At 57.0% G+C, this 16,787-nt stretch overlaps 2 protein-coding genes across 10 annotated transcripts; one reads left to right on the top strand and one right to left on the bottom strand.

Annotated features, from left to right (window-relative positions):
- Window positions 1-1,947: 1,947 nt before the first annotated feature.
- Window positions 1,948-8,173, bottom strand: Akt1s1 (AKT1 substrate 1). 8 transcript variants are annotated; one of them, XM_013124190.3, is made up of 6 exons: window positions 7,962-8,066; window positions 7,417-7,722; window positions 4,385-4,770; window positions 3,478-3,555; window positions 3,227-3,396; window positions 1,948-2,765 (listed from the first exon to the last, which is right to left on the bottom strand). In XM_013124190.3, the coding sequence occupies exons 2-6, from the start codon at window positions 7,467-7,469 to the stop codon at window positions 2,622-2,624; spliced, it is 831 nt and encodes a 276-aa protein (XP_012979644.1). In that variant the 5' UTR covers window positions 7,470-7,722; window positions 7,962-8,066; the 3' UTR covers window positions 1,948-2,621. The 8 variants fall into 8 exon arrangements, with proteins under 8 accessions (XP_012979644.1, XP_012979648.1, XP_005084815.1 ...); XM_013124194.3 differs by lacking the exons at window positions 4,385-4,770; window positions 7,417-7,722 and adding an exon at window positions 4,819-4,825 and having other exon boundaries at window positions 7,962-8,173; XM_005084758.4 differs by lacking the exon at window positions 7,417-7,722 and having other exon boundaries at window positions 7,962-8,099.
- A 107-nt stretch (window positions 8,174-8,280) lies between these two features.
- On the top strand, window positions 8,281-16,653 carry Tbc1d17 (TBC1 domain family member 17). Of its 2 annotated transcripts, none has more exons than XM_005084760.4 (17): window positions 8,281-8,454; window positions 8,761-8,859; window positions 8,953-9,027; window positions 10,112-10,235; window positions 10,924-11,131; window positions 11,613-11,724; window positions 11,812-11,973; window positions 12,934-13,062; window positions 13,146-13,249; window positions 13,750-13,844; window positions 14,074-14,190; window positions 14,270-14,370; window positions 14,454-14,553; window positions 15,439-15,536; window positions 15,628-15,744; window positions 16,097-16,183; window positions 16,307-16,653. In XM_005084760.4, exons 1-17 carry the CDS (start codon window positions 8,434-8,436, stop codon window positions 16,481-16,483), a joined length of 1,926 nt encoding a protein of 641 aa, XP_005084817.1. In that variant the 5' UTR covers window positions 8,281-8,433; the 3' UTR covers window positions 16,484-16,653. The 2 variants fall into 2 exon arrangements, with proteins under 2 accessions (XP_005084817.1, XP_021091454.1); XM_021235795.2 differs by having other exon boundaries at window positions 16,283-16,653.
- Window positions 16,654-16,787: the final 134 nt, after the last annotated feature.

Here is a 16,787-nt window from a genome sequence, read left to right as displayed (position 1 = left end):
AGTGTGGCACACCTGTCTAATCCCAGCACTCAGGAGGCAGAAGCAAGCGGATCTCCTGAGTTTGAGGCCAGCCTGGTCTACATGACAAGCTCCAGGTCAGCCAGGGCTACAGTTGCTTCTCAGGGGAAGACCTAAACAATGTCACAATGTCGACCCTTCTACATCTGAAAGATAAACGGAAATACGATCCCATCAGAGATCACTTCCCGGGCCTGCAGGGCAGAGGTGGGATAGGTGAGCGGTCACTTACCTGCAGAGGCCACACCCACCCCGCACTGCAGTCCCCCCTACTTCTGCCTTGCCTCTTTTCTAGCCTAGGCCACAGCCACATAGCTGCTTGTGAGGAAGAGCAGGGAACCAGGGTGAAGGTCCCATGACCTTCCTTGCCCCCTGCCTCTATTGGCAAAATTTGCTGTCAACGAGCCCAATTGGGCTTATCTTCAGCACAGACGAATTTTTAGGCTTGGATATTATTCCACAACACCCTAGCTGGTCTCGAACTTGAGAGATCTGCCTGCCTCCAGAATGCTGGCATTAAAGGCATGGGCCGCCACCACCTAGCGATAGCGCTTGCTTTTAATATCAGTATTCCGGGGCTGGAGAGGTGGCTCAGAGGTTAAGAGCACTGAATGCTCTTCCAGAGGTCCTGAGTTCAATTCCCACCCAACAACCACCTGTAGTGAATTAATAATAATAAATAAAAATCTTTAAAAAAATATCAGCATTTGGGAAGCAGAGGCAGGCAGATCTGAGTTCAGAATCAACTTGTTCCACAGTGGAGCTTCTGGACAGTCAAGTCAAAAATACACAGATAAACCCTGTTTAGAAAAACAAAACCAAGCCGGGCGTTGGTGGCGCACGCCTTTAATCCCAGCACTCGGGAGGCAGAGGCAGGCGGATCTCTGTGAGTTCGAGACCAGCCTGGTCTACAGAGCAAATTCCAGGACATGGTCCAAAACAATACAGAGAAACCCTGCCTCGAAGAACAAAAAAAAAAAAAACAAAACAAACAAACAAACAAAAAAAGCACGTGCCACCACACCTGACCAGTGGTGGCGTTTTTTTTTTTTTTTTTTTTTGTTTTTTTTTTGGTTTTTCGAGACAAAGTTTCTCTGTATTGTTTTGGAGGCTGTCCTGGAACTCACTCTGTAGACCAGGCTGGCCTCGAACTCACAGAGATCCTCCTACCTCTGCCTCCCGAGTGCTGGGATTAAAGGCGTGCGCCACCAACGCCCGGCTTTTGTTTCCTTTTTGATAAGGCATTTTTCTGTGTAGCCTTGGGTATCCTGGAACTTGCTCTGCAAATCAGGCTGGCCTTGAAGTAGTCACACCTACTTCTACCTCCCAAGTCCTGGGATTAAAAGTGGGTGCTACCATCCATGCCTAGCTTTGGTTTGTTCTTTGAGGCAGGGTTGACATTAACTCCTGTGACTAAATCGATCTCCGTGTTGCTTGAAGGTCAGGTGTGCACCACCAGGCAAGCCTACACTCTGAGACAGTGAGAAAACCCGGCATTTGTCCCTCGCATTCGAAGCCTGTGGTCCCATCGCTCTGCCTCTGCGTCGATGATGCTGGGCTCTGCTGTAAAATGGAATGCTCATTCCCACCCCCTGGGGCAAATGCACTAAAGCTGGGCATGCTGGGGTAGGTGGGAAACCCTGCATCAAGACTAAGGATGCAGTACGGGCCACGAAGTGAAACTGCCTCAAAAGAAGCAATGAAAGGGAGTCGACTCATGACTAGTTTGAAGGTAACCCACAGCCCACACTCACCCCTGCCCTTCAAACAGTGAGAGATGGATGTTCCCGGCCTGGCTTTCCACCTACTCCCAGCATCATGCTTCTGAAAACCAGATTTTCACCTTAACTAGCTGAGAATGCTGACTCAAACCCGAACTCTTTGAGCAAGAGCCCCAGAGTAACATCCACACACAGTATACCACACTCATTAGAGTTGAACTTTAATCTCAGAGCGCCCCTCCCGAGTCCTGGCCCCCACCCTACTCTCCCGCACCCGGGACCAGAGCCGGAGAGTGAAGCCCCCTGCCCCCTACCATGGGTGGGAGAGGGCCCTTTAAGGCACCTGTTTGGGTCGGGGAACAGGAAGCTGGTACTGTCCTGGGTACAGGACAGACTTTGATAGACAGGCTGTAGTTGGGTGGAACCTATGGGGGCGTCAGACGCAAAAAAGCAGGACCGGACTATCCCCGTGGGGAACCGGATACAAGTGTCAAAAAAACAAACAACAAAAACCCAGCCCTAGTAGTGTAACAAACTCAAGGCCTCGGACCAATTCTGGGTTCGGGAGGGCTTGGCCACGCCCCCAGGCGGCCAGGGCCAATCGGATGGGGGAGTTCAAGAAGGGCGGCCTGCCACTCTCCGGACATCGGCGGGGCCACCACCTGGGTCCGCAGCTGCGCCCCGCGCCTGGGCAACGAGCCAAGGATATGCGGGTAAAGCTTCTGTTGCTAGGCAAGAAACGGAGTTGACCCACTGAGCGATTTAAAACTAGCCCCACTCCAAACCGGAGCGAGCCGGCCCCATAAAGAATTGTCCCGTCGCTGGGCAGAGACAGGCTCGAAAACCCAATGCCAGAGCGGACAGCCGCCTTTCTCTGCCCGCTCAGTATTTCCGCTTCAGCTTCTGGAAGTCGCTGGTGTTGAGCCGCGGCCGCGGCAGGTCCCCGAAGACCTGGGTGTCCTCCGCCTCCCGCAGCACCAGTGCCCTCATGCTAGCGGCGATTCGATCCAGGTCGGGCGAGGAGGGCTGCGGAGGGAGCACCCGCTCGGTGACTCAGGGCGCAGGCGCCACCTCCCGGAAGCCCTCCTGCCCGATGGTCCAGCAGGCTAAGGCCCCAACACTCCGATTCCCACCACCCTCTCCGAGGCCCTGCCAAGGAACAGGGGCTCGGGTGCCAAGGTCCCCGGCCGGACCCCGCGGGGCGTCACACAGGGAGGAAGTCATGTGTCCCCCTCTCAGTGCCTTGTTTTCCCCTCTGCCTCAGGGAGTTTTCTGTGAAGGACACATCAGGCCAGCACAGCCTGAGGGCCACACGGAATGGTGTTGGGAGAAAGGAATATTGGGCACTAATTTGACCTTGAGCTGTTTCCCTACCTGACCCCTCCCACCAAAAATATTGAGCAAACAAGGGTCCTTCTTCCTAAAGTGCAGTGGAGTCTCCCTGCAGGACGCCACTCTGGGCCATCCGCCTGTCTTGTCCCCCTCACCGGGCCGTTCTCCTCATCCGACGATCGCGCCTCCGTCCTCTTCTCCCTGAAGGCCCACACTGGCACCGACACGGGTAGAGACTTGGCGTACTGCTGGGTGGGCAGGGCTGCAGCCGGGGGCTTGGGACAGGCGGGGGGACCGGCCGGGGTCTCCTCACTCAAGCTGCCGTCTGTGACACAGGGGGACTTCAGCTGCCGTCCCCCTCCCCTCAGCCTGGCCTCCTAAGGCTTGGACAACCCAGGATCCTCACCATCTGTGCTCTCCGGGTCTGACTCGCAGAAGGGGGGCAGGTCCTGGAGAGTGGCATCCTCATCCATCATGAAGAGTCCTGTGAGTGGGACAGGTCCTGCAGTTGGTCCCTGTGCCTCAACACTCCATTTACTGTCTGGTCACTCAGGCCCATTCCATATCAGGTGCCCACTACAGTCTTCAACACAGAACCCCTTTTAAGATCTGCTTGGGACAATGTATACCAAAATAGTTAAAAAAAAAAAAAAGGTGGGAACAAACGAAAGACCCTGTGGCCATACCACCTGGCTCCAGAGCTCATACTCTCTCTCTCTCTCTCTTTTTTTTTTTTTTGGTTTTTCGAGGCAGGGTTTCTCTGTATTGTTTTGGACCATGTCCTGGAATTTGCTCTGTAGACCAGGCTGGTCTCGAACTCACAGAGATCCGCCTGCCTCTGCCTCCCGAGTGCTGGGATTAAAGGCGTGCGCCACCACCGCCCGGCTCAGAGCTCATAGTCTTGGTGACATGCTGGTTTCTTCAGGAAGGATGAGGAGGCCAGCAGTGGGCAATGATAGCAAATGAGTAGCGCCTACTCACCCTCAAAGCCCTGTGGTTACAGTAGTCTCTAAATCCAGTGCCCAAAGTGGGACTCCATAGTACATGGACATGCCTGAGTCGAACACGCCATGTAAAGAAAGAGTGCCTGGAGCTTCCTCTGGTCCTGGCAAACTTCTCCACCCTTCACGAAAGGGCCAGCAGCCGCTCCCCTTCCTTCCCAGAGACACCTGCATCTCTCAGAGAACCATGCTCCAGTTCCTTGGCCAGACCAGAGGCCCGCAAGGGGACGTCTGTCCAACACGGTGCTGTGGTAAGGATGCGTTAGGACAAGCATCCACCAATCCCATCCCTGCACCAACCCCCCAGCTCACCTCCATTATCGCTACCGCCCAGCCGCTCCCCAGAAGTCTCCGTCTCGGTGGGTTCATCCTCCTCCTCCTCCTCATCATCCTTGGCCAGGGCTGGCTGAGGTGGAGGGCTGGAAGCAGGGCTGAGCGGCTGCGGTGCTGGGGGGGGACCAGGTCGGGTGGCAGTAGCAGCCCTGTGTGCCTGTGCGATGTCGTGGAGGCAGCGGCGGGCGGCCTCCGCCAGGGCCCCGCGGCCATGGGCGGCATAGGCACAGGGCCCTGGGCGGGGTGGCGGTGGTGGCGCTGCAGTCAGCAACACCAGCTCTGTGCCAGTGCGGGCCCGGAAGCGCTCGGCGGCCCCCACGACGGCATCCCACAGTTCTTCTGGCCGTCCAGACGCCATCCGCGCCCTGTGGGCCAGAGCAGGACAGAGGCTGAGGCGGCGCTGCTGCTGCCACCCCTCCCCTCCCCACCCTGAGGGCTGACTGCCCCTCGGCATGCACCTGTCCCAGCTGAGCTCCACCCCTTTCCCAAACCGGCCTCCCCTGGACCTGTGCTAGCCACCATCAAGTCAGCCCTCGGTTTCCTCGTGACCCCATCCTGTTCCACACAAGAGTCTTCATCTTTGTTGACCATGAGCACTGTAGGCAAGCTGGTTTATGGTTATGTCAGCTTGGGTTCTTCCTATTTTTTTTTGAGCCAGGGTCTGACGTACTGTGGCGGGTCACAAATTCACTATGTGGATAAAGGTGACTTTGAGGTCCTGAGTGCTGGGGTTGCACATGCACACCCCACACCTGGTTTATGTGGCGCTGGACTTGATGAGTGTAGGCAAACACTAACTAAGCTGCACCGGTCTGTCCGCCTTTAGGGCAGGGCTGGTACGCAGTCTTAGCAACCCTCCTTCCTCCTCCACCCAAGGAGCGGGGATGAGAGGTGCGGGGCACCACACACCCAGCCTGATGAGTCTGTGAAGACTCACATTCTCCACGGCATGTGAGGCGTTAGTACATGTGAGCCTGAAATCACAACACTCAGGGGCTGAGGCAGGACTGTCGGGGCTTTGATCAGCCTCAGACACAGAGACAGGTCTCAATGAAAGCCACAGGTGACTTCCTCAGTCTCTGCAGCACAGCGCCCTGGCCGCTGCTAGACCACCGTCCCTCACTTGTCCAACAGGTCCTCTTCACTACAGTGGAGCTCCGCCCTCCAGAGTTTCTAGGACCAGATAGATGGATGCCAGTCAGCTCACTGGCCTTCAGGTCATTTGGTGAGGGAGATGTCCCCCGCTCCTCCTGTTGGGCTTTCAGGGTCACTCTCTTGGTTTTTCGAGACAGAGCCTCTCCTGGAACTCGCTCTGTAGACCAGGCTGGTTTCGAACTCAACAGAGATCCGCCTGCCTCTGCCTCCCGAGTGCTGGGATTAAAGGTGTGCGCCACTACTGCCTGGCTAGGGTCACTCTCTTAGGACGGGGCCTAGCTCTGGGCTGAAGGTGGGCAAAGGAGAACCCAGCTGCTCTGTGCTCAGAGTCTCACCACTGGCTTTTACATTTCCTCAGTCCCTGCTGTTTAGGGCTCTGTAAAGCTTGTAGTGCTGGGATAGTTAGTCTGCTGCCCGCTTTCCCACCACATGGGGAACTCCTGGAGGGCAAGGAACCCGGTCCCCACACGAATGACCTGTCGTGTGACCATGGGCCACTGTGTGTCTCTTCCCCACTAACCAGAGTGTGTGGACAGCTGAGGACCCTCCTTGAGACAGAGTGTGCACCTCACCACTGGAGGGCTTCAGGTCCACTAGGACAGCAGCAAAGAGAACCTGAAATCTGAAGGCAGTTTGCAAGCTCTTCTGTCACTCACACTCAAAAATCCAGCCTGACTCACTGAGGTGAGAGCTGGCCACACGCTGGACCAACCTCGCACTTCCTAGAGTACGAAGCAGCAGTGGCCACTGCACTTCCAAACTCCCACAGAGTGGATCCTGAGTGTTCCGCCAGCTGGACTAGCCAGCTGGACTAACCACTGACACGGGCGGTCTGTGTCTGGAGTCCTCTACTAATCCTGAGCTCCAACCCAGACTGCTTCCAGAGACTACACTCCCCTCCCCATCTTTCCATGGAGAAGAAGGAAGCTGCAGACACCCGCTACACACAGGGATGAGCTGTAGCGGTTATGCCGGCTGCTGAGCCTCAAGGCCTACCCACAGCTGTAGGAGGCAGAGTGACTCCTGCCCACGTCTCCCGCCTTCCTTAGTTGATGAGGGAGACTGGAAACATAAGGATCAGGGCAAGACAGATGGCTAGTCCAAGATGCCACAACTGGGATGCTACTAGGCTGGGTTCTCACTTCTCTGAGCACAGGAGAGCAGGGATGCTAGGACCCAGTTCCTCTGCACTCTTTCTCGGGGCTAGCTCCAGTAGCGGTGTGAAAACCCGGTGAGTGGCTTTTGAAGGCGGCTCAAAGGAGGGCGACTTACTCGGACCTCCTAGGCCTGTGGCCTATGAGGTGCGACTCAGGGGCAGACCAGCAAGGGGGAGCTGCCCAGCGGGAAGGTGCAGGCCTCCCAGGACAGGTGTGACGGGAGACAGGGAAGGAAACGGCTGGAGCACGGGACGCAGAGGACGGAGGAGGCTCCCACCACCAGAGGCTGCGGCCCGGGGGCAGAACCACGCCCGCGGCCCAGCCAGGCCCCTTCTCTAGGAAGAAAACAGGAAATCCCGCCCCGGGTGAGGATACGACCGGAAGTCCCGCCCAGGGGCACCCCTCACCCACCAGCGACCCCCCCAAACACAGCCGCAGGGACGTGGTTCACCGTCAATGTGAGGGTCCCAGCCCGTTTGCACCACCGAAGTCGAGCTGGTTTAGCAATCGTCGCGAGTCAGACACGAGGGGTTGAGCGTTAGCCATTTCAGCACTCAGCCAAGGGTCACAAGGTGATCACTGCCCCCTGACCTACGCAGGCCGTACCCTTCCCAAGGCCGCACGCCCTCCCACTGCCCCTCAACCTAAGGAAAGCCAGGTCCTCCCTAAACCCCAGCTCACAACGCCGCCTCCACTCACGTGCCCGTAGCCAGCATGGCCGGCCAGGCGCCGTCGCCGCCCTCAAAAGGCATGGCGGCTTCTTACGTCACTTCCGTGCAGTTGCCCCTCCTCCATTGTGTACACTCCGCCTCCCTTATCCTGGATGCCCCAAATCAAAATAGCAACCAGAAGCTTCTTCTACAAGCGGTGAGCAGTGACAACGGTGGGGGGCTCGTGGAAAAGATGGCAAACGACTTCAGCTACGCCATTCCAGTTTGCCCATGCTCACACGTGACGATAAGCGAAGGCAAGCGTCCCGACGGTAGTCAGTATGGCTTCAGATGCCTATAAAGCATGTGGACTCTGCCTCCGCCAGCTTCCCCCACCCCCGCTCTTCAGCACAAAGCTGGCAAGGATTCAATATGGTAGCATATCTTGCTTCGGTTGCCCAGCTTAAAAATGGTGGCTCAGCCCTCTTTCCACGGTGACTCAGAAATTTAGGGGACATCGTTTCCAGGGGCCCGACGCCTTCGCCACTAATCCCGAGCCCCTCGCCACCTCCGGCGCTACACAGCTCCTCTCACCTTTTCCTTTGTTCCGCTATTCCGACACCTCGCCGTCCCGCCCCGCAAAGAGATGGTGGTGCCCCGCATTAACATGGCTCCCGCCGCGCCGCCGTGGCTTGCCCGCCAGGAAAATGGCACAATATTGGCTTCGATGCCAGTATAAAATATGGAGAGAGCCAAGGAGGCGTTCCCTGGATCACGAGTTGATGGACAGAGATCGTGGGTCCTCCTACTTGTTTACTTCGAGGAGAGAGTAGTACACTGCGCCTGCGCCGTCTCGTGACCCTTGCCAACATTACTGTCTACACCACGTGATGTGGGTCTTCGCATTTCTTCTACCCTGTTCAGATAGATGGTCTCACCCATTGCAGCTCTACAGCTTTAGGGGCGCTACCACTATCTGGCCTGGAAGGGAGGGTTCTTTCCGGATGTGACACCACATTGGCCCGGAAAAGGAGGAGATCGGCGCAGTGGAACCTCCGCGGTGGCTATGGAAGGATCCAGCTACAGGGTAAGACTTCGGAACTCATTCCCTCGCCTGTCTATAGGCGACACCCCCGCGATGGCCGGCTTCCACCTTGGCGGTGCAGAGCTAACTCAGCCAGCGCCGTTTCCTGGCAAAGACGCCGTCGCTCCTCACGGTCGATAGGTAGATTCTACCCTAGCCCCTCCCCTTGGGGAAACGCAAGCCCAATCCGATCGCGGTGCGGACCTGTAAGTTTGGCACGCCCCATCCTTGCCGTCTGTCAGGGTCTTTGGACCCCACTCCTGGGAATGCTCCTTCCTAGACCCTGGCTCTCACCATGCCCGCTCCTAGGTGGTGTTTGAGAAGGGAGGCGTATACCTGCACACCAGTGCCAGGAAGCACCAGGACCCGGACTCTCTCATCGCGGGTGTCATCCGTGTGGTGGAGAAGGTGAGCCGGGATGGAGGTGGCATCTGTAGGAGCTTCGGGTTGATGGCTGAGGGCAGTCGGGAGACTTTACTAAGTCCTCCACACGTCCCTCAGGACAGCGACGTCGTCCTGCACTGGGCTCCGGTGGAGGAGGCTGGAGACCCGACCCAGATCCTCTTCTCCAAGAAGGTAGGCACCGCGCTTCCCTTCACCGCTCAAGAGGAAGGCGGGGGACCTCGGGGACCTGTGAGCCTGTTTGCTTTGTGAAGTGATCTGATGTCCTGTTCTCATGGCTGCTTGGGGAGCCCTGTTGGGTTGGGTGAAAGACTGGATTCCCGTTTCTTAAGGGGTGTAGCCTGGGTTTGGTCTGAGGCAGCTGGGCTTTCCCTATGGTTGCTTTATGTTTCTTTACTGCATTTATTTTCTCTATCCTCCCGCCCCCCCCTCCGTGGTGTGTGTGTGTGTGTGTGTGGTGTGTGTGTGTGTGCGTGTGTGTGTGCAAGTCAGAGGATGACCTGTAGAAGCAGTTTCTCTCCTTTCACTGAGTGGGCCCAGGGATTGAACTCACTTTGTCTGGCCTGGCGGCAAGCGCTGAGCCAGCTTGTGTGGGGTGAGTGCATGTCTGCGCGCTGCCTGTAGGTGCACGCAGAAGCCAGAAGATGGCAGTGCAGATACATGCTGGAAACCCGGTGCTGAGCTCTGCGGTCTTTGTGATTGTGCGGCAAGCCCTGCTAACCACTAAACTCTCTCGGGCCTTATTTATTTACTTATTCATGTGTTCACTGCTTGGAGGAGTCATTCTTTCCTCCTGGTGGGTTCTGTGTGCTGAACTCGGGTCATCCATCCTGGCTGCCAAGCCGTCTGGCTGACCCTGCTCTACAGGGTCGCTTCTGTCCATCACGGGACTGTCCTCAGCAGTGCACCCATAGACTCACTGCTAGTCACAGTGACGGTGGCCGCCACATACTGCTCTCCATTCACTTACAGTGAAAAGTCAAAGAGATGAGGGGAACCTGGGCAAGCGTGCAGCGTGCCGAGACTGCGTACCGATGGCCCTGTCCCTGTCCCCGAAGTCTCACTGACTTTGGTGCTGTGGCCTCAGGTGTAGCCTGGCTCTTCCTCAGCCACCGTGGGTGGCACTGAGCAAGCTTCCTGCCCCCTTCCACCTGGTTCCCTCCTTGTTCTGAAGCTCTGCTATCTCGGTTGGGGCTTTCAGGCTGCAAGCTGGAAACCTTGAGACCACAGCTCTCCATTCATTATCTCTTCTCCCAAGGACTCAATTGGGGGCGAGCCGGGCACCACAGAGGAGGAACCTACCTTTGACCCAGGCTATGAACCTGACTGGGCTGTCATTAGCACAGTTCGGCCACGGCCCCACCTGGCAGAGCCCAGGAGAGGTAGGTAGAACCGTGTCACAGTGGTCTGGTGGACCATGTCATGGCTCCAAGACTTTGTCACCACAGTCAAGGTAGCTTCCAGATGCTTCCTTTCTGGCCTGGGAAAGAATGGCTTGGCTCTAGGTGTACCCTGAATTCTCCTATTTCTAGACTTGTGGGTTGTGGAAGAGCTAACAGGCGGCTAGTCACAGGGCCATTTTCTTTCTCCCTTTCTTTCTTTCTTTCTTTCTTTCTTTCGAGACATGGTCTCGCTATGTATCCTTAGCTGGCCTTGAACTCAGAGATCTGCCTGCCTCCTCCTGCCAAGTACTAAGATTAAAGGTGCGGGCCCTGTGCTCAGCCTCCCTCGTGTGCTGAGGCTCAAGTAGGATCTGGAGCCAAGAGGGCATGAGAGGTGAGATAGCCGGGAGACTAGGGACAAAGGATACAGTCTTCAAACTGGAAACTGAGGAAAGCCTGGAAAGATTCTGGAATGTTCTGGTACAAACACATGTCCACCCGGCTTCTTTCTAATTTTAGGCAGTTTTGCTTCTAAGGAAATGCCAGGCAGCCCAGAGTTCTCAGAGGCCTGGTGGAGGGCAGCTTCCACGGAGGCTTCAGAAGGCGGTGCTGCAGAGAGAGCACACTGCGTGGGCCTGCCCTACCCATTACCCCTCAGCTGCACCAGCAATGCATTGCTTTCTCCTAGGTGCAGAACCCAGCTGCCCCCGGAGCTCCTGGGCCTTCTCTGTGAGCCTGGGGGAGCTCAAGTCCATCCGCAGGTCCAAGCCAGGCCTCAGCTGGGCCTACCTGGTCTTGGTGACGCAGGCCGGGGGCTCTCTACCTGCCTTGCATTTCCACAGAGGAGGTACCCGAGCTTTGCTCCGGGTCCTCAACCGCTACCTGCTGTTGGCCAGGTAAGCCTCTGCCTGCCCCTGCGTTGAGCCTGTGGGCCAGCCAGCATGCCCTCTGCAGCTGTAGCTGGGGTCTCCAGGACCTCGAGCAAAGCTCAGTTCTAGTGGAGAGGCGTTAAAAGACCCAGGCCTGTGCACTCACGGTCCCAGTGTTTGGAGTGCTGTGACAGGAGGTGCAGGGTTCAAGGCCAGTGTAGGCTACCTGAGCCTGAGAGTGAGGGCCGGGAGGGAAGAAACGCCCTGTGCAATGGAGGTTCAGCCATAAGTCTCCTGGTGTGTAGGAGGTGTCTCTTCATTCCCACAAAGCCGCTCATTGGCTCTTCCCCAAATGCAAAAGTCTTATTGGCCTCCCAGGCCCAGCTCTGAGCTGGAGCCTTTCCATGCAGTACCATTTTGGTGAAGGAGAAAGGGACTGTAGCACCTAGAGCAAGTATGGCCAGGCTAGCCCAGTACATAAAGGCCTCCTGTGTGCCCGCCCTCCCAGCTCTCCGCAGGACCCCCGCCTCTACTTGGTCTTCCCCCACGACTCCTCTGCGCTCTCCAACTCCATCCATCACCTGCAACTCTTTGACCAGGACAGCTCCAGTGTGGTGTCAGTGAGTGTCCCAGAGCCAGGGCAGGGCGTCCGTGGGTATGAGGGGGAAGATCTGGGGGCAGCTCTGACACTTGTCGCCTATCCCCAGCGCTTCCTCCAGGACCCCTACTCCACCACCTTCAGTAGCTTCTCTCGAGTGACCAACTTCTTCCGGGGAGCCCTACAGCCGCACCCTGAGGGAGCCTCCTCCCCTGACCTGCCTCTGCTGCCCGATGATGAGCCCGAGCCTGGCTTTGAGGTCATCTCCTGCGTAAGTGTCAAGCAACCCTGTTTTGGAGTTTCTGTTGCACCACACTGGCATATGACTTCAAGGACTCAGTTTTCTTCTTGGTATACAGGCTTTTTCTTTTGGGCCACCAAGCAGCCTCCAAATCATGACATAGAGACTTAATTAGTACTGAAAGCTCAGCCTAGCCTAGGCAAGCTTCTGGCTAGCTCTTTTAAATTAACCTGTTTCTCTCTATCTACCTTTGCCTCGGGGCTTATTCCCTTTCTTACTTTCGCTGGCCTCTTCCCCAGGCATGTCCCTCCTCAGTTCTCCTCCCTAGCCGAGATTTCTCCTCATATTTATTCTCTCTGACTGGCAGCCCCTCCTAGCTATTGGCCATTTAGCTCTTTGGCCAATCAAGTGCCTTAGGTAAAACAAATGTAGCATAATTAAACACACATCCTTACATGTTTAAAACAAATGCAGCAGAAGCAAAAATAACTCATTCTCACATAGTGAAAGTAATATTCTGCAGCATAAACAAATGCTGCACATTTCTGCCTAGTTAAAATAGTATTCCACAGCACGTTAGTAACGTGAAAACAGTATCTGGAACCGCGTAGGAAGTGATTTCACAGGAACTGGTGTACCTGGTGGATGGTTTTTGTGCTGAGGACCCATCCGACCCAAGGGTTCTTACATGCTAGGCAGTTCTCTACCACTGAGCCATGCCCCCAGCCCCTCACTGGTGACCGAGACAGCACTCCCCTTCTGAACTAGGTTCCCAACCATTTGTGGTGTCTGAGACTAGGTGTCTCCATTTCCAGCCCGGCCTCGGGCTTCATGATCTCGCCTCTTGCCTCAGGCCTGACCTTGGCTGCTGCTCTTCTCAGCTCTTCTTTTCTGGAAGTTTCCTGCTGACCCCTGGTCTTTAGGGTTCCTCCAGTCCAGGAGGGCTTGGTACTGTTTGTGCTTGGGGCTCCCCTGTGCTGTGTCCTGCAGGTGGAGCTGGGGCAGCGTCCTGAGGTGGTGCGGGCTCCTCCAGTCTCAGAGGAAGAATGGGCCCGCCATGTGGGTCCCGATGGTCGCCTCCAGAATATCCCTGAGCTGAAAACTCGGATCTTCTCAGGCGTAAGTGTCAGTGGATATCGGCTAGGGTGAGCTGACAGCTGGCCAGGAGGAAGCCCCTGAGCTGTTTATCCATTGCACCCCAGGGTCTCAGCCCTGGCCTGCGGCGGGAGGCTTGGAAGTTCCTCCTGGGGTACCTCAGCTGGGAGGGTTCAGCTGAAGAACACAAAGCCCACGTGCGGAAGAAAACGTGAGTGAGACAGCGCAGCCCCGCCCCGTTAGACATCTCTGTCCTGAGGCTTGGGCTTGACTCCCGCAGTTTTGTAGGACTAGTGTGAGCTCTCCTAAGGCTTCTTCCACATATGCTGGTTTGAAGGCACTGTATGCAGCGAACAGCCTCGTTCTCGAGTGGCTGCCTCCTTTTCAGTCTGCTGCTATACGCTAGTTCCTACAGTTTGCAGTGGCTGTCAGCGCCTTTCTGTGGGCGTCATGCACCTGCCATGTCGGACCCTTGTGAAGACCTGAGGGTGCCTCAGTGCCCCTGAACATGCTTTTCCGTCAGAGGGAGCGGTGGTGACGGATGCTACCAGAAGCCCATCGGGTGTTCTGTGTGGAGAAACATCAGGGGAGAGGCAGGGCCCAGGTGGGCGGGGCAGAGCTTGGGGAGCCATGGTGTGGGCAGGTGTTTCTCCAGGGGTTCCCTGGGTGCTGAGCTAGCGGGGGCCGTGGCTTCTTGTCCCTCTTCCCCAGGGATGAGTACTTCCGAATGAAGCTGCAGTGGAAATCTGTGAGTTCCGAGCAGGAACGGAGGAACTCTCTGCTGCATGGATACCGGAGCCTCATTGGTGGGTGGGGGCAAGAGGAGGCCGTTGGGTGGGAGTTGGGTGGTGGGGGTGAGCTGCAGCAGGGACGGCAGGACAGGGGAAGAGGTCCTGGCACCTTGTGGGCTCTCACTGGGAGATTGTGTGGTTTTGGGGGGCGGCATCCTCACTCCAGCATGCAGGAGAGCAGGGCTGGGACCTGTGACCAGCCAGCTAACCTTTCTCATGTTCCTACATGGTTGGGACCCCACAGAGAGAGATGTAAGCCGCACCGACAGGACTAACAAATTCTACGAAGGCCCTGAGAACCCGGGGCTGGGCCTGCTCAATGACATCCTCCTAACCTACTGCATGTACCACTTCGACTTGGGTGAGTGCTGCACTGATGGGGTGGGGGGGTCGGAGCCTTGGGTGCTCAAGGTGTTGCAGCTGACCCTGTGTTCCCCCAGGCTATGTTCAGGGCATGAGTGACCTCCTGTCCCCAATCCTCTTCGTTGTTCAGAATGAAGTGGATGCCTTCTGGTGTTTCTGTGGCTTCATGGAACTTGTGGTGAGGCGCAGGGTGAGGGAGGGAGGGTCGGGGACAGCTGCTGAGGTGTCCAGTCAGTCCTCACGCTTCCTCCCACTCCTTAGCACGGGAACTTTGAAGAGAGTCAGGAGACTATGAAGCGGCAGCTGGGGCAGCTCTTGCTGCTTCTTCGGGTACTGGATCAGCCTCTCTGTGACTTCCTGGGTAGGTCCTGTGTGTGACCATCTGAATAAGAAAAACATCCCAAGTGACCTGACATTCAAAGCTTAGGGGGATGGGTAAGCCTGCCCGCTGTAGGCCAGGTGAGGTTTCTCTGGCCTCTCAGCTGGGGCCACTGCGTTCTAGCTGTGAGTTCCTTGTTGCTTTTTTAACATGAGAAGTGCTAACGGGGCCGTGGCTCAGTTGGTAGGGTTCCTGCCTAACATGCACGAGGCCCTGGGTTTGATCACCAGCGCTACAGAAACGTGGGCAGGTGGTGCACACCAGTAGCCTCAGCATGGAGGAGGTAGGAGCAGGAGGCTCAGAAGCTACATAGTGAATTTGAAGCCAGCCTGAGCTACATGAGACCTGGGTGTGTCCTTGAGGAAACTGGGGCCATGCTGACAGGGAAGCCTTACATGTGCATGTCTCTTTCTGGGCATAGGGAGACAGCTGCTTCTGTCTGTCATGCAGTCTCCTGAAACCCAGCTGTTCCTGGGCACAGAGTTCTGTCTGCTGCACTTGCAGGGTGGCCTGAGACTGGTCTCACTCACCTGCTAGATATTCTGGCCACTAATAATCTAGGCAAGGTCCTCGCTCACGCTGTCCTGGAGGAACTGTGTCCGTGGTAACACTCCCACTGTCCCCAGGTTACCACACTCGCTGATGTTCTCAGGGTGCCTCTGTGAGTGATGGTGGCCCATCTTTGTGGCACAGGCCACGGTTGCTTTCCTTGGTGTACTACATGGTCTTATGTGTTCCTGTCCCTGGAAAGGGCAGTGGCAGCACTGTCCTATAGCAGCAGATGTCGTGTGTGCAGCATGTCTGTCATCTGGACTAGGGCCTGGTCACCGCCTGTGGGCAAGGCCAACCGCCTGTGTCCTCCTTCAGATTCCCAGGACTCGGGTTCCCTGTGCTTCTGCTTCCGGTGGCTGCTCATCTGGTTCAAGAGGGAATTTCCCTTCCCCGATGTCCTTCGGTTGTGGGAGGTGGGCAGCCCGCTGGGTGAGATGGCGGTGGGGGGCTGGGAGGTGACGGGCAGGCCGGAGTGGCGCTTCAGGGCTCCCGCTGATACCTCAGGTGCTGTGGACTGGCCTTCCTGGCCCCAATCTGCACCTGCTGGTGGCCTGTGCCATCTTGGACATGGAGCGGGATACGCTGATGTTGTCTGGCTTTGGCTCCAACGAGATCCTGAAGGTGAATGGGGGATTCTCAAGCTGAGGCGTGGTGCCCACTCAAGTGTGTGGCTGGCCTGGGATTGTTGACTAGATGGCTTTGTCTGGGCGGGGTGGGGACTGTTGTCCTCCCTCCTACCAGGTTAGCAGCCCTGCACCTACAGAGCAGTGGAGTGGAGGAGACTGCCCCTCCCCAGGGAGCGCTCCTCCTGTCCTGCTCCAGCATCCAGGCGAGCTAGCAAGGAGTGCTATGGAAGATTGTGGCAGGCCAGGGAATCAGGAAGGCCTCCCCTAGCTGGGCCCTGTATCCCGGGGCGAGGCTGCTGCCCTCTGCCCTCAGAGTGTGGTGTGACCTTACTCTGCACTCCCTGCAGCATATCAATGAACTGACCATGAAGCTCAGCGTGGAAGACGTGCTGACGCGGGCCGAGGCCCTGTACAGGCAGCTGACTGCCTGCCCAGTGAGTCCTTACCTCTTAAGCCCTAAGACCCCATCTCCCCCCCCCGCCAGGCCTTCCCCACCTCCCCACCCTCATCCCTTATGACCCCACCCCACCCAGCCTCTTGGACCCCCTACCCCCCAGGAGCTGCCACACAACGTGCAGGAAGTCCTGGGGTTAGTGCCGCCGGAAGAGCCCAGTAGCCCATCTCCTCCCACATCCCCGCTGCCGCCCCCAAAGCCGCCGCGGGAGGGTGTGGTCGCACAGCCTGACAGCAGCCTAGAGATCTTGCCTGAAGACGACGACGGCACAGACTCCTAGCCCCTTGAACCTGACCAGTTCCCGCAGTTTGCCAAGTGCTGAGGCCCGCGAGGGGAAGGGACGGAGGAGGAGACGTCAGGCCCGTGAAGTGGAGGAGAGCCCTCCCGGAGGTCACGAAACCCGATCACCAGCTGCCAGTGTGAGGCAATAAACCCTTCTTGTGGGACTGAGCCTTGTTTTTCCCATCTCGCTTATGGCCCAGGCTGGCCTCGAGGCCTGTCGGGGGTTTGTTCTTCCAGTCAGGACCTGTCAGCGCCTCATCCTCCAGTGGTTTCTGATCTCCACTTGACCACAGTGCAGTGTT

Source organism: Mesocricetus auratus, unplaced genomic scaffold, assembly GCF_017639785.1.
Source record: "Mesocricetus auratus isolate SY011 unplaced genomic scaffold, BCM_Maur_2.0 Super-Scaffold_100054, whole genome shotgun sequence".
Classification (NCBI taxonomy): Eukaryota; Metazoa; Chordata; class Mammalia; order Rodentia; family Cricetidae; genus Mesocricetus; species Mesocricetus auratus.
Note: the sequence above shows the minus strand (reverse complement) of the source record. Positions and strands in the feature narration are given on the sequence as shown.

Excerpts from the sequence above, each read along its gene's own strand:
- Akt1s1 (XM_013124190.3), bottom strand. The coding sequence starts at position 7,469 with ATGCCTTTTGAGGGCGGCGACGGCGCCTGGCCGGCCATGCTGGCTACG. Across the intron at positions 3,397-3,477 it reads AGACCCGGAGAGCACAGATG|ACGGCAGCTTGAGTGAGGAG; the intron begins GTGAGGATCCTG and ends CCTGTGTCACAG. Across the intron at positions 2,766-3,226 it reads CGGATGAGGAGAACGGCCCG|CCCTCCTCGCCCGACCTGGA; the intron begins GTGAGGGGGACA and ends CTCCCTCCGCAG.
- Tbc1d17 (XM_021235795.2), top strand. The coding sequence starts at position 8,434 with ATGGAAGGATCCAGCTACAGG. Across the intron at positions 11,132-11,612 it reads CGCTACCTGCTGTTGGCCAG|CTCTCCGCAGGACCCCCGCC; the intron begins GTAAGCCTCTGC and ends CCGCCCTCCCAG. Across the intron at positions 15,537-15,627 it reads ATGTCCTTCGGTTGTGGGAG|GTGCTGTGGACTGGCCTTCC; the intron begins GTGGGCAGCCCG and ends CTGATACCTCAG.